This window comes from Gymnoscopelus braueri, assembly GCF_963280865.1.
Source record: "Gymnoscopelus braueri genome assembly, chromosome: 14".
NCBI lineage: Eukaryota > Metazoa > Chordata > Actinopteri > Myctophiformes > Myctophidae > Gymnoscopelus > Gymnoscopelus braueri.
This window is the reverse complement of record NC_137619.1, coordinates 29,291,274-29,317,655: the sequence shown is the minus strand read 5'-3', so window position 1 is coordinate 29,317,655 and position 26,382 is coordinate 29,291,274. Positions and strand designations below refer to the sequence as shown.

The 26,382-nt window shown below is 41.3% G+C and overlaps 2 protein-coding genes across 3 annotated transcripts; one reads left to right on the top strand and one right to left on the bottom strand.

The window, feature by feature from the left end:
* Positions 1-666: 666 nt before the first annotated feature.
* LOC308101048 (interferon gamma receptor 1-like) lies at positions 667-14,346 on the bottom strand. The gene is made up of 7 exons (XM_080450338.1): positions 14,100-14,346; positions 7,471-7,588; positions 6,577-6,758; positions 6,278-6,450; positions 4,924-5,092; positions 3,666-3,781; positions 667-2,925 (listed from the first exon to the last, which is right to left on the bottom strand). Exons 1-7 carry the CDS (start codon positions 14,182-14,184, stop codon positions 2,545-2,547), a joined length of 1,224 nt encoding a protein of 407 aa, XP_080306464.1. The 5' UTR covers positions 14,185-14,346; the 3' UTR covers positions 667-2,544.
* On the top strand, positions 13,173-25,878 carry LOC308101050 (uncharacterized protein). Of its 2 annotated transcripts, none has more exons than XM_080450341.1 (2): positions 13,173-13,210; positions 24,767-25,878. In XM_080450341.1, the coding sequence occupies exon 2, from the start codon at positions 24,812-24,814 to the stop codon at positions 25,694-25,696; it is 885 nt and encodes a 294-aa protein (XP_080306467.1). In that variant the 5' UTR covers positions 13,173-13,210; positions 24,767-24,811; the 3' UTR covers positions 25,697-25,878. The 2 variants fall into 2 exon arrangements, with proteins under 2 accessions (XP_080306467.1, XP_080306466.1); XM_080450340.1 differs by lacking the exon at positions 13,173-13,210 and adding an exon at positions 17,608-17,638.
* The last annotated feature ends 504 nt before the right edge of the window (positions 25,879-26,382 follow it).

Here is a 26,382-nt window from a genome sequence, read left to right as displayed (position 1 = left end):
TGAAGGTCCACAGGTGACCACAGAATATTAGCCATAGTGGAAAGAATGCTGAAAACATTGTTTACGCTTAAGTGTAGCCACCATCTCTATGCGGACGGTTTCATTACTTTATACGGGTTAAATGAAATGTTTCAAATGCGTTAGCTGAATGCAGAGTATAAAGACATGGCACAATACATAGCCTAGCAGTTAGATTGTGGAAAGGAAGGTAATATGACTACTTGGAATGTCCACTTACAGTAGCACAAGTACACTTCCCTGCTATTCTAGGGCATCCTTTCTTCAAGATGGGTTTGGAAGTGGAGCCCATATCTGAGCAGTAACAGTAAAAAAAAATCTAATAATGTTTAACATGAATTAGATTTTCTATATATATTTTTTGCTGCAATCCTGTTTTGTCCAGCTGTCTGAGTGTTTAATGTTTAATGGACCACAATGGAAACAAGCCTTTGGCTTTTTTGTGTCATCCATTTGGTGTGTTTTTAACACATTGTACTGCAGGTACCGTACCTTTAAAAAGGTCAATCAATCTGCCTTGTTATACGCCTATTATATAGGACAAGTGCAAATAGGAAAACAAACAATATACATTCAGTGATGTCCAAAATTCCACTTGCCAACAATCATGTATACGGTCTGATACACAACTTCCATTCCCTTTAACACATTGTCCGCCAAGCCTGTAGTTCTACGGGCCGATAAATCCACCTCTTAAGCGCCGAGCCCGTAGGGCCCTACGGGGTGCGTCTTTTGCGGTTCAATCATAGAGTTATAATATATCTAGAGGGCGGATTGCCCCGCCCCCAGCTATTCATTTCTATTAAAGTGCTCAGTGGCGTTTTGAAGCACCCGGAAGTAAGAATAGGAACCAATATGGAACCAATATGAACCAATGGAATGGATCCATGGGTCGTGACGCGTCGTGAGCATGCGCACAAAACGGGAGACGCACGCGCAGTAGCATTTTAAGTGCATTCTCAGATTTGACCACCAGGCTTGGTCGCTTCTACCGTAGTTCTGGGGGCTTGGTTAGATCGGATAGCCGATCTCATCGGATGCTAAGCTAATCTAAGATGGCCGGTGGGGAAGGGCGGAAATCACGTCACAGCCAAACGGATATGACGTTTGCAGCCTGTCTTAGTCCCTGATATCACAGAAGAAGGAAAAACCTAAACACTATGAGGGCTCGTACGTCCGTCGTCGTTGTTTATAAACAGCATCCGATCGCGGATTTTAATGGACATCACATTTTTGTGACCGGTTCAAAAGGCTATAAAACTCAAATGTCTGGCAGTGGGTGAGGACATTATGAATAAACTCTGGGGCGGTGAATGTGTTAAGAGTAGGTTAATATCTCAGAAACAGTATATTTATAATATAGTGCAAATGCTAAATTGTTTATTTAATTGTACATGGTTTACAAAACACACACGCTCGTATGCGGTATAATGTATTGGTACTACATTTAGTTACTTGTGTAAGGTCATTCATAACCTTACACTAGTAACTTCAATTGTACATTCTGTACATCTCCCTCAGAGGATTCAACTCAAGTGAAAACATGACTGATCTTTAACAAGAATGGTGTAACAAAGTCGAGCAAGGCCAAGAGTTCTAAAAAAAAAAGGCGGAAAATATATTCATAAATGGAAAATAAAAAAATCTCTCTTCATCTCTGCACTTAAACAACATCACAGTCTACAAGGCAGGAGACACCGTGTTTCAAAGCAGGAACAAGACAAACTATAGACAACAAATATAAGTATTTTACATTCCTGTCATAATTTCATGAAAATCTTTTAGAACAAGACCGTTAAAGACAGTGAAATCTAACGACTCGACGGTCTGAGGTCAGGTAATACTGTTTAACTTTTTGTAACATGACATCAGTGGTCAATGGTCATTACTGCGATATGTTTTAAGTGCAATTCGCAGAAGTCTGTTCAAAACTAAACGTAGTCTCGCCGGAAGCACCGCCTCAAAATAAATACAGCATGGTTTGAGCTCATTATGTGGCTCCCTCCGAGTCTGCAGGTGGACATGCCACTCCACCACATCAGAAACATCTCTAACAGTAGGAGCATTTATTCACCGACAAATACTTTAAACTGTGCACAACCTTACTGTTAAAACCTAATGTATACTCTTTAGTATGATGGTACCACAGCGTGCTGTGAACAAGCCAACTTAAAACTCTGTTGTTTAAAAAGAGTATCGTGATTAATTTTTTGTTTCATTGATTTTAAATCATCATATTTGTATCGATCGATCGTTATCTCCCTATTCGTAACACATACGTTTTCTCCAATCAGAAAAATATTAGGCAGCAGATTTAATATTTGGGATTGCAGTCCGACTTAATCAAAAACTGATATAGATTTGATCACTATTTTTCAATAAATAGAGATGATTTGAGACCGCCAGCTGTTATCAGCCGAGTGTCAGCAGCTGCAGATGGACGTTTACTAATTATTAGCATAGCTAGTTCGTTCCTAAACGGACAAAAGTCAACGAGTTAGGTGAGCCATTATTGGGCCCGAATCATCAACCACGGTAGGCCTCCACCACCTCTCCTGGGGAGAGTTCAGCAGTCAGCCTGTCGCGGCCCTCGTAACCTGACGGGCCCTCGTCACCTTCTTCAGGGCACCCGCTTTCCCCTTCGTTGTTATTCTCTTCTTCATCCAGGACCTTGCCTGAGTCGTAACATGACTCCTCCTCCTTTTCACTTTCTCCTTGCTCATCCTCCAGCACGCTGGACACACTCTCATCCTGTACCGTCGTACCAATGCATACCTCTGGCTCTGTGGTGATGGAGACAAGATCCTGAACGTCCGACAGCAGAGGCGTTGTACCTGGGGAAGAGCGCTCCACTGGGAACACCACCTGGCTCTCTACAGTCTCCTGCCTGCCCTTCCTGCTGAAGTCCTGGAAAACACAGAAGGCGAAGCAGGGAGGGAGTGGGGGGTTTGAGAGTCAAAGGTCAAGAGTATAATGGCCGCTGAGTAGTAGGGCTGTCACGATCATGAAACTTTACTTGATGATTAATTGTAATACAGATAATTGCGCTTAACGATTGAATTGTGATTTTGGCATTTAACATTACATTTCTGCTTGGATTTTAGGCTTCATAAACAAAAATAGCAGATATGACAAATAACTTAAATATATACAAACACTGACACTTAATACATTTATACCTTCAATATTCTTTTAAAATAGTGGAAATATACGATCTACAAGCTCACAACATGTCGCATCGTGACTCGTTGTGAGCAGCCATTTCCACTATAAAAAGAAATGTATGACATTTTTTCAACATGGAAACGACTATTATGCAAAATAACTGTGAACAAAAAAACATCTACTGATGCACAAACTTGGACACATCATCAGTGTCGTTTCCTGGAGTCACTGGGTGTTTCGGGTCTTGCAACAGACACCCTCCTCCAGGCGACCCGACCGAGGCTGATCAGACCCCGGTCTGTGTCCAAGTGGCATGCTACTGCCCCCACTGTCTCTTGGGGGCTTAGGGTGGCTGGTGAGATGTGATTATCTCAAATAATTGGGATCAGACAATTATGTAAACATTATGACAGGCCTACTGAAATAGGGAAAGGGTTTCCTTCTAATTTGCAATCATAAGAACAGGTGAACAGTGAACGTACCATAGCAGCCGGAATATTGGACGAGCCCGAGGTCAGTTTACGGAAGACCATGTAGCCGACAATAACTGCAATACAGAGCAATGCCACGGGACCAAGGATGTAGGCAAGCATCTGATCTAGAGGACAGACAACATACATATCTATTTATCAAAAATGCATTTATGTTGGGCTATACAGTATTCTAGGTATTTATTTGGCTGTTTTTTTTTAAATGTCCTATGTATCCCACCCCCTGTCTCTTTTGTGTGACACACACCCACACATTCACTCAGAGACTTGAGCGTATACACACACACACACATGTGTGTTCAGTGGTGCAGCTAAGAGTTATAAAATAACTAGTGCGGGTACCGGAAATCCCGCCCATTAATTTAAAGTTGCTCGCCCAGCGAATACTCTCTTTCTCCTGCTTCATTCGGGTTGGGGTGTTTAACATTACATCTGGAACTTGTGGGGCCCATTTGCATGTGCAGTTGACGACTTGGGGCCCCTTCGCATGCGTAGTAGCGTCCTTTATTCGTCTACGTCACAAACTACCTCCGTGCGCTCCATGAGTCGAGCCTGTTGGTCAAAACCCTTTTCACTCATTCATGTAATGGGCCCCAGCTGTGGTCAAGCTGCTCTACCAGAGTCGGCAACCAGGGGAGAAGCGCTTAAAAATCCCTCCCGGTTTTAGGGGCTTGGTGCAGCAAAGTCTCGCGTAGCCAGACAACTATTCCACAATCTCTGAATGCTATATAGAGTCTGGAACTCTATATAGCAGTTTCCGTTCACGAAAATGTATTTTAAAATATTTTATTTGCTAATTGCCATTTCTGCTTAGCATCAATCTATATATGCTTAGATGATTTTGATTTATATTAGGATAAATTTGCGCGACTGTAAAGACGAAACGGAAGTGGGGAGGCTTCACAGCCGCTTTATATTTTAATCATGATCAGAGCTTCCGAGTCCCAGACTGTATGACCGGAAACACTTCCTATTTAACCCATTGCTTACTATGCCCATGAACACTGTTGACCACTGATGTAGACCAGAAACAAGAGCAAGCCTGGTACGAGGTCTGTCCTGTTGACCTCACATTTAATTGCAGCCGTTATCACGCCATCATGTGGTGCCAATAGTCAGTTGCACCAAAACTGTTATGTTTATTTATTCATTCATATCTCCTCATTTTAAACAGAGTACATACAGTACATGTGAAATTCAGGACACTCATGGATGAGCTGTAAGGTTTAACCTCAAATGTTCATCTTACTTGTTGTGTCCGCAGGGGGCCCTGTGTGGGCGCAGTACTCCTGTGTAGCCTCGATGGCAATGCCATCCCACATTCCGTTGATCTCCACACAGCGGCTCTCTGGACCTCCGGGCACTGTCTCTGTGCACACTTCGTGACCACAGGTGAACTCTGGCGCCTTATCTTCCTTCTACAACACACAGCACACGCTACAGTTTTAATTACTTGTGAACAAGTACATGTACTGACTTTAGGCTTTAATACTGATATTGCATGTATAAGTGCAAGTGATCTACAGTATGCTACCACCTTTACTACTAGGTATGTCCACCGCGTCATTATGAATCCCACCAACTCTAATGTCACTGCCACAATTGTTCTTGCTATGTGTAGCGCAGAGTTCTATTTTACAGAGTGAAATCAATGCCTGCATGGACGATCTTTATGTTTCAAAGAAAAACGTAACCTTGTATTGGGAATATTATGGGTTGGGTTTCAATGTCTCCTTTATGACGACTCGCCTTTAAAAGTCTGTGTGTCTGCTTGGAGTGACATATCACAGCACCATACTGTATGTTAATCACAATCCAAATCATATCCATTATGTTAGCTATGGTGTGCAGACTCAGAGCAACGTTTTAGTGAGCAGGCATATTATGGAGAACTGACATGCAAAGGACAAGGCAAACTAACATCTCCACCTTCGTTGCTTGTGCTGCGAGTGTACAGTATGGTGGACATTTATAGAGCTTTTTATAACATCTTTATGGCCTTAACACATTGAATGACAAGAACGCATATATGTGTTCTTTGCGTTCTTTAGAATCCATCACTTGTGTGCCAAGAACGCATATATGCGTTTTTTGAAAAAAATATTTTTACCCAAAGACCAAGGAGATATGATTTTTTGAAGATTTAGACTCCCATCCACTTCCTTGTTAACATAAAACTTAAACATTCTGTATCTCGGCTCCTGAGTACTTTTTTTTTCTCAATGAAAAATCTCTGGCATAAAACAGCTAAAAAAAGTTTTTCCTTCCATCAGTGATATACGATTAAATCACCAACTGGAACAAGTCTAAAAGGCGAGTAAAGAGCAGGAAAGGTGCAACACATAGCTCTGGCTGGAATCTAACGGGATATGTTGAAACCATGTGTCCAAACCATCTGTATATATTATTTACCCTATGTTTCCTCTATGTGAGAGCAATGCACCAATTCAAATACCTTGCATGTTAATATACCTGGCCAATAAACAGATTCAGATTCTCCTATTGTTACAGTACTGCTAGCTGTGACTAGTACATCATAGCAAAATCTGGACACATTTGTATGTACATTTGGATGTGTATGAGCCTGCAATGTGCAGTCTGACCTGGCCCTTGATTTGGACAGTGTATGTGAACGTTTCTGGTTTCTGTAAATCCTCCAGGTGTTTTTTCTTCCTCCTCTCCTTCTTGCCGTAGACATTTGATGGGTGGAAGAAGCTGAAGTTCATCATGCCATCTTTTTGGACGGTGACATTGACAGGCGGGAGGTCCAACTTGCCTTGGGGGCAACAAAAATGAAATTATGAATCTGAAATACAAAACTCAGGAGCAGTGTGTGCTTAGCTCACAATGTTTGGGGTTGATAGGAAATGCAACTCTGGCACTATATTTAAAAAAAACTCACAGACAATCTCTATATCTACGGATTCCATGAAATAGCTGAAGCTCAGCCCCTCTTCAGGCACGGTGTCAGACTCAGTCTCTCCAACAGCCGTCACAAACAGTAAGTAGTCGTTACTTGGATCACGCAGGAATGATAGATCACAGGAAACGTTTGGAGGCTCCACCAACAGTTTCAGATTGCCGCTGGAGAGAGGAGAAACTTGGTGAGAAACCAAGGATGCACATGCACACATACTTTTAACACATGAAAACTGGGAAAGCATCTGTGTCATTTTAGATTTTTGCGTTAGCTATTAAAAAATAGCAGATGTACAAGCTCACAGCGTGTCACTTTGTGCCGTGCAGCAAGCTTGTACATCTGCTATTTTGGAAAAATCTTGAAAGTGTGAGAACTACTGATTTCGAAGGCATTTCTAGAATTGGCCTCAGGTCTTACTGGATTAAACAAAACGCTTTCTCATTTTTCTACATGAACTCTGTGTCTGGGGTGTATTAGGTGGACCCACCACCGAGACTGGTTCAATTGTGAATTGGCCATGTTCGCAGGTCGGAAGCTGACAAGGGAGGATGTTCTCTACCACTGCATTATTGAATCCTACAGGTTGGTTCAGCACAGAGCAGAATTGGGAAGGATATATTATTGCACTGCGACCTCCTGGTGACACTCCTCACTGTCAGGTGAAAAAGTAGCAGCTGCTTAAGCCTTACCATGTATATCACCCGAGGGGAGACATGTGGTTTTCTGCACCCTCCACACAGGGACTGTGTTGTAGTAAAATTCATTGTTCAAGGGGAATTGGCAGAACGGGGAGACAAAAAAAAGAGGAAACCTGCATCTCCACAATAATACACACACACACACACACACACACACACACACACACACACACCTTACCTATGTTTCTGGCCTATATCTATGCGGAAGATGGGCTGTAGGGAGGGATGGCTGTAGTTCCAGTAGAGAATATTCCGGAAGTTGTGGCACTGCAATGTCACATTGGTTGGCGGAGGCACTGTGGACAGAGACAGGATTTAAGCCTTACTTCATGGTACGACCATGTCGTTTGCAGAAAATAACAGCTTTTCAGTTGAAAATCGGCCATTTTCGGCAAGTGGCATGGTCAAACAACGAATTAACATTAGGCTTTGGAGTCCCAGACAAATGGATGCCTTGAAACTTTCAAAAATACCTAAATGAAACCATGATGCTACCCCAAAAATGTTACCCATTCTGTGGGCCTTGCACATAGCATTTGAATAGCACCACCAGTCACCTAGCACTGGCTGAAACAGTACTGTGCCGGTGATATGGAAATGGCTACTTCACACAGAAATCGGAGAAATAAAAAAGATCCCATGTGATGGTATGACAGCAACTCCCAAGAATACACTGCAACAACTGTTTAAATCAGTCTTTCTTAACATGAGGTCCAGGGATCCTCAGGAGTCTTTGAGGGTTCCAGGGGGTCCCCAGCTCAATGATTGCTAGTTAATCTTCACCATTATTACATGTACAAGTACACACATACATACAGTAGCTAGACATAACTATCTACGTAAGTTATAGGCTTTTTGATCAGTTGGTTTTCTCTGTTATCTCTCCCCATACCTAGAGTACAGAGTGTAAAGGAATTCTAAAATCAAATCATGTCCAACAATAGCAATGTTCTTAAGGTACCAGAGATTTAAAAAAAATAAAAAAGCATGTAATCTATGATATTAGACAACCAGCTCTCGGTTTGCGCTTGAAGACAGACATACAGTAGACTGATATTGTGGCTTCTTAAAAAAAAGAAAGCTATTATATTGTATTTTAACTCTTTGGATACCCATCCTCAACCATTATGTCAGGCCACCTCATAAGTGTATGTCACTTTACCACCTGTGCCCCAGCTCAAAGTATTAAGCAAAACCTATGGCAGGATGTAGCTCATCAACTGTATTTTGTAGCAATCCTTATGACACCAGAAATGGCCACTAGAGGGCAGGCGTGCACTGCTAGGAAATTACACAGAAACACTTAACCCTAAATTCACCCAGACCCCCACCTCAAGTGTGTTGGCTCTCCCTTTGTATTTGTAGAAGGCAAAAATAAACAATAGTCAGCATTAAGATATGAAATGTCTTTGCTGTAATGGACTCAATAGACCTTTCTACTACATACGTAGTCCAACCGACTACTATAAAAATGTTGGGGCACCCCGTGTCCAGGTTCGATTCTGGTGCAAAGCACTTTACTGCATGGATCCCCCTCACTCTCCCACCTGTTCTCTGTTGTGGGAGATAAAGGAGGAAGAGCTAAGTAAGATGCTTTAACCACTTAGACCCTCTATACTCTATAAACGAGCCAGAGTTGGCACTGTACTTTCTTGGTGCGTTTTCCCCCTCTACACCAAATCTCTTAGCCGAAAACAGCTGATCGACAAGCTAACAATCTGCTACTTTCGGCGAATGTTTCCCCCAGAATACTGATTGCTAGGGCCCGGCTCAAGTGGTTAAACATCACCTTCGTGATAATAATCCATCAAATTAACAATGGGAGCATGATCCAGTGTGTTTTGTTTTCCTATTCTCTCTAATCTGTTGACACAGTCTCAAGTTTTCATAACGGGAAGAGGCCAGTATTGCACAATTGTCACTCGTGTGCTCGTACACACACACACACACACACACACACACACACACACACACACACACACACACACACACACACACACACACACACACACACACACACACACACACACACACACACACACACACACACACACACCCCATGCCAATGCAAAAACATGCACATGCATGCCAAACTGCCCCTCCACACTTACATGCTTATACATGCCAGCCAGTTTCAGTCTGAGAATGACAAGATGTGATAAAGTAATACATCAGTATTAACATGTTTTGGCCCCACACAGTCTTCATCATGCCAAAGGAAGGAAGCTAGATGTTGACCCCACAAAGTCAGGCAGTACTGGAAGTGAGATATATTGCAACACGTTTCCTGCCGCCCTCGCAGAACAAGTATGGCCAGCGGCCAGCAACTACTTTATTTCTCTGCACGTGTGTGTACGTGCGTGCTCTAGAGTTCCTGAAAGAGTGACGCACCTTTGGTTCCATTTGTACACTCTCAGAGCTATGGGGGTCCATGAAATAAAAAAGTTTGAGAATAACTGCTGTATTCAATTACGCCAACATGTACAGGCTGGGAGGGGGGGGGGGATAAGAGAGAGAGAGGGAGAAAGAGAAAGAGAAAGAGAGAGAGAGAGACAGACAGAAGGTGTGAAAAATCAGTTGCAGTGTGTAGAGGTGATAACCGCAGCACTAAAGATAGTGGTTTTAGCCAACACACACCCACAAGCCGCGTATCTGTGTACACGATAGCTTACAGACTGGAGAGGGGCTGATGTGATGGTTGTTCCAAACAGACTTTTTTTTCTCTTTCTTTTTAATTCGTGTCTGATCCTGTGTCTAGGTGAGACATGACCTTTGACACGATCTAAATGTCTCAATAGAAGAACAGGGAGACAAGATACAACCACCCCAATTGTATAAGTTGTATTGCATTAACATACTCTACCATACAGAAAATAATTTACATTTTATTCATTTATAAAAAGTTACATAGTGTTTGACAACAGTACACCTGCAGCACTTTAGAGCTGTGATAGTTTTTAAAAATCCTATTCTAGCAGTAAAATCTGCAGTCAACTAATGTTACTCCATTCACTCACATAGCCCTCAAAAGCAGGAAGAGAAACCACATCCTGGTCAGTAAGACATTCTCACATGTTCAGACCACAAACTATTGGCAAGGCGCCTTCATTGTTTAGGCCGAAGTCGGTGGAGAAGAAATCGTTTTTTTCTAACAACCATGACACTGCTCCGTACTATTTGGCCAGCTGCCTTTGACAATGTTGGGACATCTATCTCTCCATGGTGATTCTGTAGATCATTCTTAAAATATGTATCCATCCAGTTCATAAAAAGAGGCAACAACAGCATGGCACCCATACAGCCAACTCCATCAATGGTTATGCCCTGCAACTGCAAGCAGGATGGCATCATGTGATTAGCTGACTATATACTGTAAAACAAATCCACTAAAACTTGAGGGTTCTCATCATGACATAATAACTACAGTCTAACTACTTCCTCAAAGTGAGTGACACCCACAGCCACAACACCAGAGGGAGCGCCTACGATCTAGTACCCACCCCCCTCCCCAATTTAGCAAAAACATGGTACAAAAAAAATCATTGTATTACTCTGCCACCATAATGTGGAATCATCCATTAACACATTCCCTGCCAGAGGGTTTTTTTTATTTTACTTCCCCCAGTGCCAGTGTTTAAATTTTTTTTACACAGGAGCCGAGATACAGGATTTTAAAGTAATAAGTTAACCAAGGAGTGAATGGAGCTAGAAATCTTTGGATCGTGATATCTCTGGTTCTGTGTGGATAAATTGAAAAAACAAAAGACCAAAAAAAGAAACCAAAAAACGGTTATACTCGTGGATGGCAGACTTTGGCAGTAAACGGGTGTATTTTTCATCAACAGTTATACTCGTGATTGGCAGGTAAAGTGTTAAAAGGACGTGAATCACTGGCTTCTTTCATAACTGGCCTGAAAAAGCATCTGTCAGGAAACTACAATTGGAGATAGATATTAAATCCCCTTGAAATGAGGGGTCATAGTACACTGCCTCCGATTTTCCTTTTTCTCCTCTGTAAATATAGCTATTTGTATTTGTTGGTGACTTGGTGACATGTTTTTGTGTTAATATTCTATGCTCTGTTGAATAATTGAATACATAGAACCACAATGGAAACAAGTCCCCAGGCCAGAACCTTTTTGTGTTAGCCGCCCAAGTGTTTTACTGTACCGCCATGCTGTTGACTGATTCAATCAATCAAACATTCATTGACCAAATGTAAATACTAGACAGGCCTCCATATCGTCACATTTTCTGTGTATGGTTTATTCTTTAAGATGTCAAATCTGTATGGGCTATAATAACCACAAATGGAAGCCTAATGTACTATCAAACAGCCTCAGCTATTATTTATCTCTAAACAAATGAATGTACACTGTTGTAAATTCCTGCCTCTGGGGAGCAGCTCCAAGTTCATCTGCACAACACCACCATTTCATCCCGTTACCACCTTCAGGACACAGACATTCATGTATCCATACTGTACATTCATGCACTTACCATATGTTATGTTTATTTATTTGATATGGACATCACAAATGACATTGGACGGAACCAGATGCATTGCTTACAGTGTATATAGCACGAGTGCTAATTTTCAACACCTGTCCACAGGAAGCTTTTCTAAAATACAGTAACACCAATCTAAAACCCAATCAGGTAAAAAAAAAAAATTGTATAAATATATATATACGTATAGATATATATATACACACATACACACCCATAGATATGTACTGTATGCATACACACATATAAACACACTCACATGTACTAATAATTAACAGAATCAAAATCAATATCAGACCCAATACATTAACTAAACAAAAGAAGACATAATCATTCAAATAACCAATCAGTAACTATACATGTGAGCACAGTTGATTTGATTTCAACCATAATTTGAGCCCTCTGTTAAACACATTACCATCCGTCTCTAGTTTTAGAACCGTAGGCAAAGAGTTCCAAAGGTTTACCCCCTTTACTGAGAAGGCAGACTGCCCGAATGTGTTCTTGCTTATAGGCACAATACAGTCACCATGTGTTGATGCTCGTGTATTTGCTCTACCAGAGCTCTGACGCCTATCAACCAGTCCAGAAAACAGAGGTGAAACATGATTATGTAAGCATTTAAAAACCAATTTGATAGTACAAAAAAACACAACATTTTCAAAAGTAAAAAGGTTGTGTTTTCTTAAAATACCACAGTGGTGCCATCTCATCGGTTTCTGATCCATGACTTTTATAGCCTGTTTGTATATTGATGTTATTGGTTTTAAGACAGTTTGAGAAGATTGTGACCATGATGTAATGCAGTATGACAAGTGTGAGAAAATCATAGCATGCATGTACAGCTGTGCAGTTTTACATGATAAGTCCCTTCTAATATGACGAAAACAGTTTAAGTTCGGTTTAACCTTCTTGCATATATGCTTTACCTGTCTGTCGAATTTTAAGTGTTTATCCAAAATAATTCCCAAATATTTTATTTCACTCGTTTCAGCAATAATTTCATTTTGGATTTGTACCTCAAAGGCATCTGTAACAGGCCTGTTACGTATTGAGATGCACATTGAGACTGTTTTCTTGACATTTAAGGTTAATTGTGACAACTCAAGCCACTTTGAAATATTCTGCAATTCCTGTGTCTATATATACATAGGTTACATAATATAGTAGGCCTGTAACTTTGCTAACCTGACAAACGTTCAACTCTCCACAACACAGCCAGTGCGTCACAACTCCTACACACACACACACACACACACACACACACACACACACACACACACACACACACACACACACACGACAAAACGTGCCACAACTTCACCCACCAGATCCCTCTCTGACACACTGAACTGAAACTACCTGTGGTCAGTTTACCACAATTCCAACCACAACAGACACAGTGACAGGTAAGACTTTTATTTTCATTTTACTTTTTAACCCCAGCCCAAATATCAACAAGCTTTTGGAGCTCATTCCCCTAGTTTGTGTCAAATCATTTGACACAAACTAGGGGAATGAGCTCCAAAAGCTTGTTGATATGTGTTGTTTGTATTCCAAGTACATTTGACTCAAATGTACTTGGAATACAAACAACACATGATATGGGCTTATCTACCACTTGGCTGGTATAGGGTACACTGTACCAGACCAGTAGACAAACTTACCAGACACCAACTACAGGCTGCTGCTGCTCATTTTTATCTGTCCGGCATTCTAAGACATATAGGTTAGAGGCTAGAATCACACGAGACACTGCTGGTGATTCATCGTCATCATCATGCACAGATGCACTTCATTGGCTTGTTTATAGGATGGGCAAACAAACAGGAAAGCAGAGGGATCACGTTACTCACGTATTATAACCTTTCGTCTGAGCCAAATAGCAGACCATATCACATTTTATTTACGACGATTTAAAAACAACCATGGTTGACCAAATTGCTGCTGTACAAGATGAACACAAAAAGCATCACCACCATAGCCATACTGTTCAATTCATGTACATGCGTCTAGGGCAATGGTTCTCAAATGTTTAAATGTGATTGGTCTCCCCTTTAACTCTGACAGTATACAAATGGTATTCGTATACTGTCAGAGTCACACGTGTAAGGGTCAATTTAGGACACCCTAAAGCAACCCTGAGAGTCCCTGGAATCCACTTATTAGAGAATCACTGGTCTAGGGTGTACATACTGCATTTTGTACAAGCTTGCAAATCGCAAACTTCCCCGGCCACGTCGCATCAATAAACCTGGCTTGTTGTGGATATAATATGACAGTTAGTTAGGTACTTACCGTGGACTGGAGCGTTGCTGGCAGCGGCCGCTAGTGTTGAGAACAACACCAGGGCAGTTGTTGTTGTTATCAGCGGGTACTGCATTTTAATAGTCACTCCGACTGTATCTTGAACAGATACAGGCTATATTACACCAACGATGCCTATTCATAGATATCTAAATACATTATATCTTTGTATTTATCTTTGTCTCGTCGTGTTGTTGCCGACTCCCACTTCACTTCCAAAGCAAGCGCTGGTTTCCTGAAAAAATGCGTCTGACGGAAGCACGTCCGATGATGAGGACATTGGGGATAGGATAGGACCCTCCCACACACGCGCACGCACACACACACACACACACACACACACACGCGCACGTCTCACACACATTTGAAATATGTATTTATGTCCAGCCACATAAACCAAGTACAAGAATGCCTTCACAAAGGACATAAACACTGGCAGTGCGGTCAGATAATGGGAAAACAGCCAGTTACAAAGTGCAAATACAGGATCCAATCCACACACACAATGCAAACAGACAGTAAAATATCAATTAATCATCAATTCTTCATCTTCATTTTTATAACAGTGTTCCTATTTTTTACTTAAGTGAAGGTATCAATACTTCAATGTAGAAAAAGTCTGGAATACAAAATGTACTTGATAGTCTAGGACCTGGCTAAGATATGTATTCACTTAATTTAGGAGAGAATGTCTCAACTGTTCTTGGCTAATATGACCCCAGGGAGGAACTGTGACGTATTCTCTATCCGGGACGAAATACCCGTATAAATGACCAAGCCCTTTTTTAAATGACCATAACCGGTGCACTACTTCCAACATCTGCTAAACCGTTGGAGCTACGATTTACTGAGGTGCTAAAAATGTTCAGAATACTTATGTTTAGGGAAACATAGTAAAGTGTAACATTTTTAATTTGATATTTGACAGAATAGCTAAAAGAAACCGCTAAAAACGTATTTACAGTCCAGGGCCATAGGGATATTTTTGCGCGAATCAATCTAGATACAGCTAATAAATACAGTATGTTCAACAATACTCAGCATACAATGTAATACTATATAGTATTACTATTCTATACACCATTGACTAGTATGATATCATACACTAGTCAAAGTATAGAATTGTTTATAATATGTTTATATCACATTATGGTCTTGGTCTTACAACAGCAACTTACTTTACTGGCACCTGCAAAATAGGTCCAGTAAGGTTCACAAGTCTTAGTCATGGAGTCCCAGTACCAGCCCAATTTGAAATCTGGGATATTTTGTTGGACGGAGGTTGTCTGATTCCAATAGGAGAACAGTTGAGATATTCTCTCCTAAATTAAGTGCATATACATATCTTAGCCAGGTCCTTTTGATTGTATCAAAATGTACTTAAAGTACAAAAAGTTGAAAGTACTCTTTATGCAGAATGTCCCATTTCATAAGTTTTAAAATTTATAAAAATCTTTTGAAAATAGCAAATCTGATGCAACGCATTGTGAGCTTGTAGATCGGCTATTTTCAAATGGCCGAAATGTATAGGGCAATAATCGAAATCTATGAAAGTAACTAAAGTTTTTAAATAATTGTAGTGGAGTAAAAGCATAATATTTGCCTCTGAGATGTAGGCCTGTAAGTACTGACATTTGGAAATACTCCAGTAAAGTAGAAATACCTCAAATTTGTACTTCAGTACAGTACTTGTAGTTACACCACTGATAATATACAAAGGTCTACTTTTTTAAGGCAGAGTCAGTGGCCAGCACAGCTGCCTGGGAACATCTGGGAGGAGGAGGCTGTTGTTTCAAATAGTCTGTTCCAACACAACAGATATAGGAGACCAGCCCCCGAGGACCAGGGGGAGAAAGACTTGGCAATCACAGATTATTGCTAATAAAGCTAGGACTGTCTGTCCTTCAATAACATTATATAACAAATAGAATAATCTTAGAAGGGGCAGGTTTTAAGGATCTCAGAACATAGTGTGATTTGATTATGTTAGAGAGGACAGGCCTCTTTTTCAGTGGTGGAAGAAGTACTCAGATATTTTACTTAAGTCAAAGTAGCAATACCACAATATTTAAATACTCTGTTACAAGTAAAAGGCCATGTGTTCAAAATGTTACTTGAGTAAAAGTACAAAAGTATTGTCATCAAAGTATACTTAAAGTACCAAAAGTAAAAGTAGAAAATGTTTGAAAATAGCCAATCTACAAGTTGATCCACAAGCTTGTAGATCTGCTATTTTCAAAAGATTTTTATACATTTTATACATTTGAAAACTTGTGAAAAGGGACATTCTGCGAGTACACTATTTCTACATTGCAGTATTGATACTTTCACTAACGTAAACAATTTGAGTACTTTTCCCACCACTGTTTATTTATGGCATCGCTGTTTCTCTGCGCTTAACCTTTGTGTCTCTAGCCTGGGCACCATTCCTTTTCGGGTATATGATCCGGTCGGGAGCTCTACGTCATCCGCGTCATCAGCGACCGGATCGCGACAAACCGGAAACACGTCTCACCCCAAAATAGGTCCGTCCTATAAAATCCTTGATGCGGCGTAGTTTAGCTTATTTTTTAAATATAAATGTGAGTGTACTTTCCGGAGACTATTTAGCGTCTGTATTATCCGTATTATCCCACGGGGAAATTCTATTCCATTTAAATAGGGATTGGGGAACCAAAACAAAGCGGCACCGCAAAACCGGATCGCGACAATCCGGAAACAGGATTCTTTTTTCTTTTTTCAGTAGGCGTGGCCTAGACCGGATCATATGGGCCTTTAGTAACAGACACCAGGCTTTCCTCCGAGGTGGAAAGACTGGTGATGCGAGGTTATTGTGTCTCCAGTGAGTCCACCCAGTTCTTGGATACTTCCTCAGTCCTGACGTCAGCTGCTAAAGTCCCAGCCCCGTTTGGAACCTCTCCACGATAGCTCCGAGATGAAGTCCCGCTGTCTCGCGTCCCGGCAGAGGTAAAGTCCGTCCAAATGCAGTGAAGATCACCTTTTTCGCAACATCGTTGCGAAAAAGTAAAGGTATTCCAAGACACCTACACATGTTTGAAATTTCGCCGGAAAGTAACATTTAACCGACGGGGTTGAAAAACCCGTTTAAATCGCTTATTTAGTCAGCCTGTGCCATGTTTTCCCATTCAACCCGGAAGTACCCCCGACGGCAGGTGCCAGTATTGCTCCCGATTCGGCTACAAATAATGGGAAAACATGGCACGGTCGGCTAGGCTGACTAAATAAACGTTTTAAACGTTTTTTCCAAACCCGTCGGTTAAATGTTACTTTCCGGCGAAATTGCAAACATCTGTAGGTGTCTCGGACTACCTTTACCTTTTGAATACGATGTTGTGAAAAAGGTGATCTTCACTGCATTTGAACGGACTCTACCTCTGCCGGAACCCTACACAGCGGGACCTCATCTTGGAGCTGTCGTGGAGACTGAGAGTGAGGTTCCAAACGGGGCTAAAGTCCCAGTCCATCCCAGCTCAGCTCAGCTGAGATCACTTCTTCGACTGCGTCCTTAGGTGAGTTGCACATGAGAACATTGAACTTATAGCTGCTTAATTTACAGATCATCATACAATTAAATCGAAGCCATGTAATAATAGCTATTAATGCCGATGACAAGCACTTTGAGTTGACAGATAGTTTTTACGATGCCTGTTAGATCAATCAACTGTGTTGCAGTTGGCTTGTGTGTAAAGAAAGGATTCAGAAAGAGCTTCTCGTGTTTTCCTGTCTCGGCGTTATGTAAGGTGACCATTCTCTGCACGGATATAGCCCTTGCTTGACTTAGTGTAAAAATGTTGAATTAGCTTTATCAAATGAAAACATAATATGAGATTTGTCATGGCATGCATGTGCAATAAGTTCTACTGCTTGATTGAACTGACTCAAATCTTTCAAGTCCTGAGTAAACTGAACATTATTATTTTCAGTGATAGCCTAAAACAATTAGAGAGCTGGAACGGATTGCTGTTGAGATTAGAATCAGTGAATTTCAGTGTGCAAATCCAACTCACATGGCATCTTGTAATAGCCTACAGCTTTGACTAATTGGCCTTAATAATTATCACAATAATAATAACAACAATAACGATAACAATAATACTACTACTAATGATAATAAACTTAAAGCGGCACTATGTAACTTTTTTAATGAATAAAATGTAATTTTGTCTAATCTGTATGGTAGAGTATGTTAACACAACATCATTTATACAATTGGGGTGGTTGTATTTCGTCTCCCTGCTCTTCTATTGAGGTCATGTCTCACCTAGACACAGGATCTGAAACAAATTCTGACCTGATGGTCAAGATTCAATTTCTCCCCTGAGATAGCTAGCAAGGTAGGTTCTATTAGCTGAGTAGCAGTAGCAGCTTTAACAGAGTTAGAAAAGTGCTTTAACCAAATAAAATAACAAAGATAGAAACCTTTATTGATCCCGTGGGGGGAATTCAGGTGCCAGAGACATCACAGCAGTACTACAAGTTACAGATAAGGATGAAGTACAATAGGTACAGAACAAGTACAGAAGAATAACATCACAATAAATACACCACAACCAAATAAAAACATGTGTATAAAATATATTAAAGGTAGGGTAAGTGATATTTTTTGGTTAAAACAAAAAGTATTTTTTTAAAAGGTTAAAATACTATATTCTGATAGTAATCATTGCTATAGAGTGTTTGTTAGAGTGTTTGTTCAGTAACAGGAGTCTCCGGAGTCTCAGGAGTCTTATCCTTATCCTTATCCCCGTCTCTCCAGCTCTTTAATAAACAGAAAATACATTTTTCGGTAGGTGTCAAAATATCAGCCAATCAGGAGAAAGTACCCATTTTTAAGCTTAATTTGTATAGTTTTCAGTTCCAATTTTGCATGCTCATTTCTTAATGTCATCACTTCCAATTTCACTTGTTTAATCTGTATCCTGATTGAGTTCTCTGTCCTGGTTGGATAAAATTGGAAATGAAACTGAAACACAAAGAGATGGAGAGACAAGGAGACTCCTAATACTGAACAAACACTCTATAGCAATGAGTACTATCAGAATATAGAGCTATTTAACAATTATTTTAACCAACGCAAATCACTTACCCTACCTTTAATGTAGTATATAAATGTAATATTAATGTAATATTAATGCATTAAGTGACTCAAACAGTACATCTCAATATGTAAACTATGAAAAGGCCTTTCGAGAAAAGAAAAGAGTACAGCAAGCTTGAGCTCTTAATACAGATTGTTCCAGAGCAACAGTCAGTCAACCTTCAACCTCGACTCAGGAACAAGTAGTTCCTGCCTGCAGACCTCAGGCCATGCACAGGCTCGTAAGGGGTTAATAACTCTAAAATGTAATTACAAACCATGCCAGAAAGTGCTTTAAATGTAATCAGTAAAATCTTAAAACATGACAGAATTTACGGCCAGACTACAACTCTGGATCTCAAACGTTTTCATGTCAAGGACCCCCAAATTCATATACTTTTTGCTGCGGACCCCCATATGAAAATATTTTGTGCCAGGGACACACCTTTTCATGATTTTTTGAAAAATAGCAGAGCTACAAGCTCACAACGTGTCTTTGTGAGCTTGGATTTTCAAATAGCCAATGTATGGGGTTTATGTGGTTAAACTGATTTTGATGCTATATTAACTATTTTGTTGGGGACCCCCTGGAACCCCCTCGAGGACCCCACTTTGCGAACCACTGGACTGCAAAACCCTTAAAGATGGGGTGCCATGATATTTTTCAACCCTAAAACCTGATCACAACACAAAGTATTATTATTATGTAAGGATTTTTTTTTCAAAAGAAAAAGTGTACAGTAAGTGTTAAAATTTTGTTTTTATGTGGACACGCCTCCAGTTCATTAAGTATACCTGGCTCTCACCTTAGCACCTCCTCCACCACCTTAGCACCACCCACCTGTCCTAGTCCCTCCTCCTCCTCATGCCCACACCTGTTGTGTTATGATAATGAGGGGGAGGGTATGGCTTTGTGATGTCACTAAAGCGCTGTTTCTCTATTGGCACGTTTGACCCTCAAGGTTTCAGCCTCCAGGAAGAAACTCCAAATAGTCAGAGAAGACATAAAACACCGTAAAAACACCACCGGGGGGCTTAATAAAGTTCTATCAACCTCATAGACACATGAAAAACAGAAAAAGTGCAAAAACATGGCACCAGCTCTTTAAGGAAGTGCTCAACATGACTTCCTGTTTTTGAAGGCTAAAGGTCAAGCAAGAAACTGCATTTAATTGATGTAATTATGTATTCAGATCTAAATTCTGAATACACCACCAAACAAAGTCAGTCTATTATCACCTCAAGCAGCAAGAATTACAGGATTCATGTAACAAGACAAAAACATACCCCTGCCTTAAAGGACAACTTTAGTTTTTTACAACAAGGGTTATTTTATTAGTTTGTAATGATAATAATTAAAAGATGAGTGTTAAAAAAAAATCATGTATTGCTTTCTATCGTTTTTTAATGATTTAGTGATTTTTAACTGAGGGCGAGGGCATTCAATCCATTAGTAAATAGTCATGAACGTATTCACGTTTTGGCCTATAAATAGGCCAAAACGTGAATCTGACTGTTACAGCGCCACCATGGGGCTGATTAAAAAAATTTAGGGTGGCATTTCTTCCTTGGCCTAGTGGGGATGTGCATACAAAGGTTCACGGAAATCCGAGGCTGCGTTCATGACTATTTACCAATGGATCAAATGCCCCCACCCCCAGTTAAAAATCACTAAATCATAAAAACATTAAAGAAAGCAATACATGATTTTTTTTACACTCATCTTTTAATTATTATCATTACAAACTAATACAATAATCCTTGTTGTAAAAAAACAAAGTTGTCCTTTATCCTTCAGCACGTTAACACGACAGTAATGGTCTTCTCTCAGGTATCCCCAGAAAAGCTGTCAAGAGAGCTACAGCTCATTCAGAATGCAGCTGCTAACAATCCATCTATAAATTCACAAAACCTCTTCTGTCTGTCTTTGTGTCTATCTGTGTGTATGTCTGTCCCGGACATAACTCTGACCGATTGACCCCAAAGCTGGCAACGTCAGCTGTCTGCCTGTCCATGGGCCTGTGGAGGACACACTCAATCTCTGTCTGTGGGGGGTGTAGGGGGTTGGCTTCCTTGATTGGCCAACACAACCCGCTTCACGGATTGGCTGAGCTTTGCGTCACGTTTGTGCCGCTGCACCCAATATAAGTGGTATAGAATTCAGAGTTCAAAATAGATCTCTGCGGGCCTGTCTGTTTCTCATTTATGCCCACGTACATCATCAACATGACATCAGCAGTTTCTGATGACATCAGGAATCCCCATATCTCCATATTAGGTCGATCGTATGGTCGTATGGTAGTGGTGTACTCTGACAACGGGTACAACGGGTACTCTGTCAACGGGTACAATAAGTACAGCAACGGGTATGGCAGTGCGGGTGCCCGTTTATAAATCACCCATTGATTGTAATATCTAAGGTTATTAGTATGGTAACGGGTACCGCAACTGGGTACTCTTAACAAGCGAGTACTCTGACAACAGATACAACGGGTATTGCATAACCGGGTGAGGCATGATATAACCATGACTGAGCTAAATGTGTCTTTGCTTAAAGGTTTAGAGCCAATTATATCTCTGACTTGCTTTCACATAATGAACCCACAAGAAGTCTTCAGTGGTCTGGGACCAATCTATTAACTGTTCCTAGAGCTAAAACAAAACATGGTGAGGCAGCGTTTGGTTATTATGCAACACCAAGTTGAAACAAGGTTCCAGAGGATCTGAGGCTTGCACCAGCTCTGAGTACTTCTGAATCAAGGCTAACAACATATATGTTCTCCACTGCTTTCACTGAATTCCTTCATGCATGTATTCTTTTCAGTAAATCCATCAGCAGTAAATTGGGGACTGTGGGCATTAACGATGTCAGCGAAAAGTGATCCTACACTAGCTGCCACCTCAATGCTAGTGAGGATCCATTTGAACATTATAATGAAATCCATACATATTTACTGGAATTCTCTAGTAATAATAAATGGGAGGCTAATATCATAGATTTGTCAAATGTTTAGCTTTTACATCCAAATTAACTATACTTATTGTACACATCACAATCCAAGCGACATTACAAATCTTTTGTTTATGTGTTTTGTGTTGTGGTGTCTATTATAAAACAGGAACTAAACTGTATAACTTTTTAAATAGCATCAAAATGATCCCTATTGTTTTGTAATTATATATGTTCGGATAGGGCTGCAGAGAGCAGTTTGGCTAAACACCATGAGGCCTGAGCTACACTAAGCCACTGGGTTAGAGAAAACACAAGCCCAGGGGTATTACATGTATGTCTCAATCATGTGGTATTGACAAAATCATTCAGACAAATTACAATGAAGGTCATCACCCCAGTGTACAGGCCAGGATTTCAAAATAGCTTTGAATGTATGTCTTGCAACATTTATGTAATATCCCCAGTTGCGGTGTCACAAGTGGTGTGCGTGCGTGCATCTGCATTTGCACGTGGTATCTGTGTTCGTGCGCCAGTAAAAGTCTCTGACAATCATCAGTGCTGAACAATGCACACATCTGCTCTGGGAGTAACATGCCCATGTGTAAAATTAGGGAACTAACTGTGTGCGTGTGTGTGTGTGTGTGTGTGTGTGTGTGTGTGTGTGTGTGTGTGTGTGTGTGTGTGTGTGTGTGTGTGTGTGTGTGTGTGTGTGTGTGTGTGTGTGTGTGTGTGTGTGTGTGTGTGTGTGTGTGTGTGTGTGTGTGTGTGTGTGTGTGTGTGTGTGTGTGTGTGTGTGTGTGTGTGTGTGCGCTCACTGCGCTGTTGATCTAAACCAGCTGTCAGTGTGTCCCTGTACAGGCTCTCTTTACAGTACGTCACCTCTTCTCACATCTCCCTAATAACCTGCTGGAAAAGGAAGGACCCAGGAGACTTTCCTCTAAAGCAGGGGTCTTCAATGTTTCTCAGGCCAAGGACCCCTTAGCTGAGAGAGAGAGATGAAACGGGGACCCCCACTACATATTGGATTCATGTTCAATGTGTATTGTCAGACATTTAACCACTTAAACCCTCAATACTTAAATACGTAAACTTTACCTTTGGCTTCAGTACTTGGTATGCTCTTTTTTTCCCTGTACACCAAACCTCTTTGCCGAAAACAGCATATCTACAAGCTCACAGTGCGTTCCCCCCAGAATAGGGATGCGTGGGTTCAAGTGGTTATTGTAAAAGTAAAAAAAATTAATTAAGTTAAAATGAAGTTACTTAAAAGATTTGGCGGCCCCCCTGCAGTATCTCTGAGGACCCCCTAGGGGTCCCGGACCCCCTGTTGAAGACCCTTGCTCTAAAGTGAGACCAGGAATGCTGATGTAACAAAACCATAGTGCTGGGTGGGTCTAAAATATTCAACAAGGAATGCAACCAGTTACTTTAATGAATTGCCCTGGATTGGACCAGGCATTAAACAAACCCAGGCAATGTCAAGATTCACCTCAGTTTATTCAGACAAAGCTAGAAAGAGCTGTATGACTTCTGATGTTTGAGAAACATTGACCCCAAGAGTCATAAAAACTGTGTGTTAGTGAATAGACTTTTAATAACACTGTCAATTTTGATGGGCATTACTCACTGTGTTGTTCCAGCAACTCAGTGGGCGAATAATCCGGATCTCCAAACTTTCATGTACTGTCCCTTTAATTTTCAGTCCTTTCAGTAAATAGTTCATTGAATTCTACATAATGATGATCTCAGGTCTTCTCCCCTATTATCTCAGTGGGGTTTCATACAAATCAGTATTTAGATTTTCCATTCTGTTAGATACAGATACTTCAGCTCAGGTACAAAATGTAAAATGTTATTAATAAACTTTCTCCTTTTCTCCTTATCTTGTACACTGTATACAAGTGGAAGGAGATGGACACTTCTTTTCTATTTATCATCACCAAATGGCCAATGTTTGTATCATAAACCGCTCTCTCTCTCTCTCTCTCTCTCTCTCTCTCTCTCTCTCTCTCTCTCTCTCTCTCTCTCTCTCTCTCTCTCTCTCTCTCTCTCTCTCTCTCTCTCTCTCTCTCTCTCTCTCTCTCTCTCTCTCTCTCTCTCTCTCATATATCACTCCCACCTTGGCAAACGTAGTTCATGAATCAAAACACCAAATGGCCAATGTTTGTATCATAAACCTCTCTCTCTCTCTCTCTCTCATCTCTCTCTCTCTCTCTCTCTCTCTCATATATCACTCCCACCTTGGCAAACGTAGTTCATGAATCAAAACACAGCAAAGTGTCTTATGGGCTTATATGCATGTTGTGTCTGCTCTTAATTAATGAGAGTTCTGAAACATTAGAGCTTTTATCTAAATCAAAGTGACATTAGCCGGCCAACGATTTGGAGGATTTAGCTGTGATAATGATTTCAGAGTATTCTCTTGTTTTTGATTGACGCATTCACACACACACACACACACGCGTGCGTGTGCGTGCACCGAATTGGGCGCCGGATCAAAGCACTTGGCTTCAAGTGTGTTTGTGCGTGTGCATGTGGATGTGACTGCATGAGTTTTTGTTGACTTTTTCTCTAACTTCTGTCTCTTTCTGCTCCTCACACGCCCAGATGAAGTCTGTCCAACATGTCTTGTGAGGCTCTCCTCCAGTAGCGATGTCAGCCTTCAGCCCCCCCACCCCTCTGCTGTGTGTATTGGTGTGCATGGCGGCATGTGCGCCGGCTGTACCGCGGTCCGACCTGCGCCTGGCCTACGTGACCGACCGCAGCCTCTACTACTGCTCCTGCATCCGTGACCTGCGCCCCTGCGCCCTGCCGTCACCCACGGACTGCAGCTGTAAGGACCTCCCCCTCTCCGTCTTGCAACGACCCCCGCCGCAGCCCTCCTTCCCCGGCCACATGTCGCCGCATGGCTCCTCCACACCGATAGTCCGAACGAGGCGTCTCACCGTTTGGTACACAGCACCGCAACTTGTGGTGCGTCTGCTCAACGACTCAGAGGTGCGTCACCTCACCCTCCTCCGGTGTGGTCCTCTGGGGTCCGAGGCCGAGGGGCCTCCGTCTCCACCGGCCTACCAGGAGGGATACTTCGCCATACAGCACCTGGAGCAGCTGACGGTGTTGCGCCTGCAGCGAAGAGCAGACAAGGACAGAAACGATAACCCAGACCCAATTTCAGATCCAGAGACAGAGAGAAATGTGCACAGAAACACAAATAAATACACAGACAAAGGAAGAGGGGATAGAGACACAAACATGGACTTGAGATTAGACACGGACAGAAATCCAGGTGCTGCCCCAGCCTGGGTCCTGTCATTATCCCAAACCCAAGACATCTTCTTGGGGAGGGAGTTGGGAGCAGCGTATCATGAACAGGCCAGGCTGGGGCTCATCCATACCTCTGTGCTGGAGGGTAGAACAGCAGTGAAGGCTTATACAGTCCAGACGCACATAGACAGCAATGGAGAGCTGCCTTTCCCTAACCTCCATCTATCCAAGCTGCCAGAGACATCCAGCATATATGTTACTTTTATATACTGACACCAAGGCACTTTTAATGGCATACAAATGCATGCTTGGGGTTTTACAAGTGTGCATGAGTGGACGTGAGTCAAGTCGGTTCAGCTGAAAACGTGTTATTTAAGTTTTTGTCATATAACACAGTTGTACAATGAAGTACTGTGTGTGTAGATAAATATGAGGTTTTGCTTCTTGGCTTAGAAGTTTTGAGAATGTAAGCATTTTCTTATAGTTCACATCTTGGACCAGACCATAGTCCATGAATGTTGGTTGGTGGGAATGTCAGTCTGAGGGTTTTCTTTGGCAGGACTATATATCTCTTGTGCTTGGATGAGGATCAGTGCCTTTGAATCTGAGTAGAATGGTCGTTCTGTTACAGCTAATATCAACACTCAAGAGTTCATACGTTCGTAAGTTCCCGCATACTAATATTTGGTAAACCAAATAGGCCTAGATGAAAGAAGAAAAGTCATATCATTCATATCCCAGTCGGAATAAGATCCAGTGGTCAGTAAACTCGGGTTGCGAAATGTTCATTTCTTGACTAGCAAATCAGATTTCAACTTCAGATGTTTTTTTCTATTCCTCAATACATTAAAGGTAGGGTAAGTGATTTTCTTTGGTTAAAATAAGTGTTAAATAGCTCTATATTCTGATAGTAGTCATTGCTATAGAGTGTTTGTTCAGTAAAAGGAGTCTCCTTGTCT

Bases quoted from the DNA above. Each gene is read 5' to 3' on its own strand.
- LOC308101048 (XM_080450338.1), bottom strand. From the start codon at position 14,184: ATGCAGTACCCGCTGATAACAACAACAACTGCCCTGGTGTTGTTCTCA. The intron at 6,451-6,576 runs GTGAGTTTTTTT...GTTGCCCCCAAG, and splicing joins CGTAGATATAGAGATTGTCT to GCAAGTTGGACCTCCCGCCT. The intron at 3,782-4,923 runs GTAAGATGAACA...TCTGTCCTCTAG, and splicing joins GCCCCCTGCGGACACAACAA to ATCAGATGCTTGCCTACATC.
- LOC308101050 (XM_080450341.1), top strand. From the start codon at position 24,812: ATGTCAGCCTTCAGCCCCCCCACCCCTCTGCTGTGTGTATTGGTGTGC.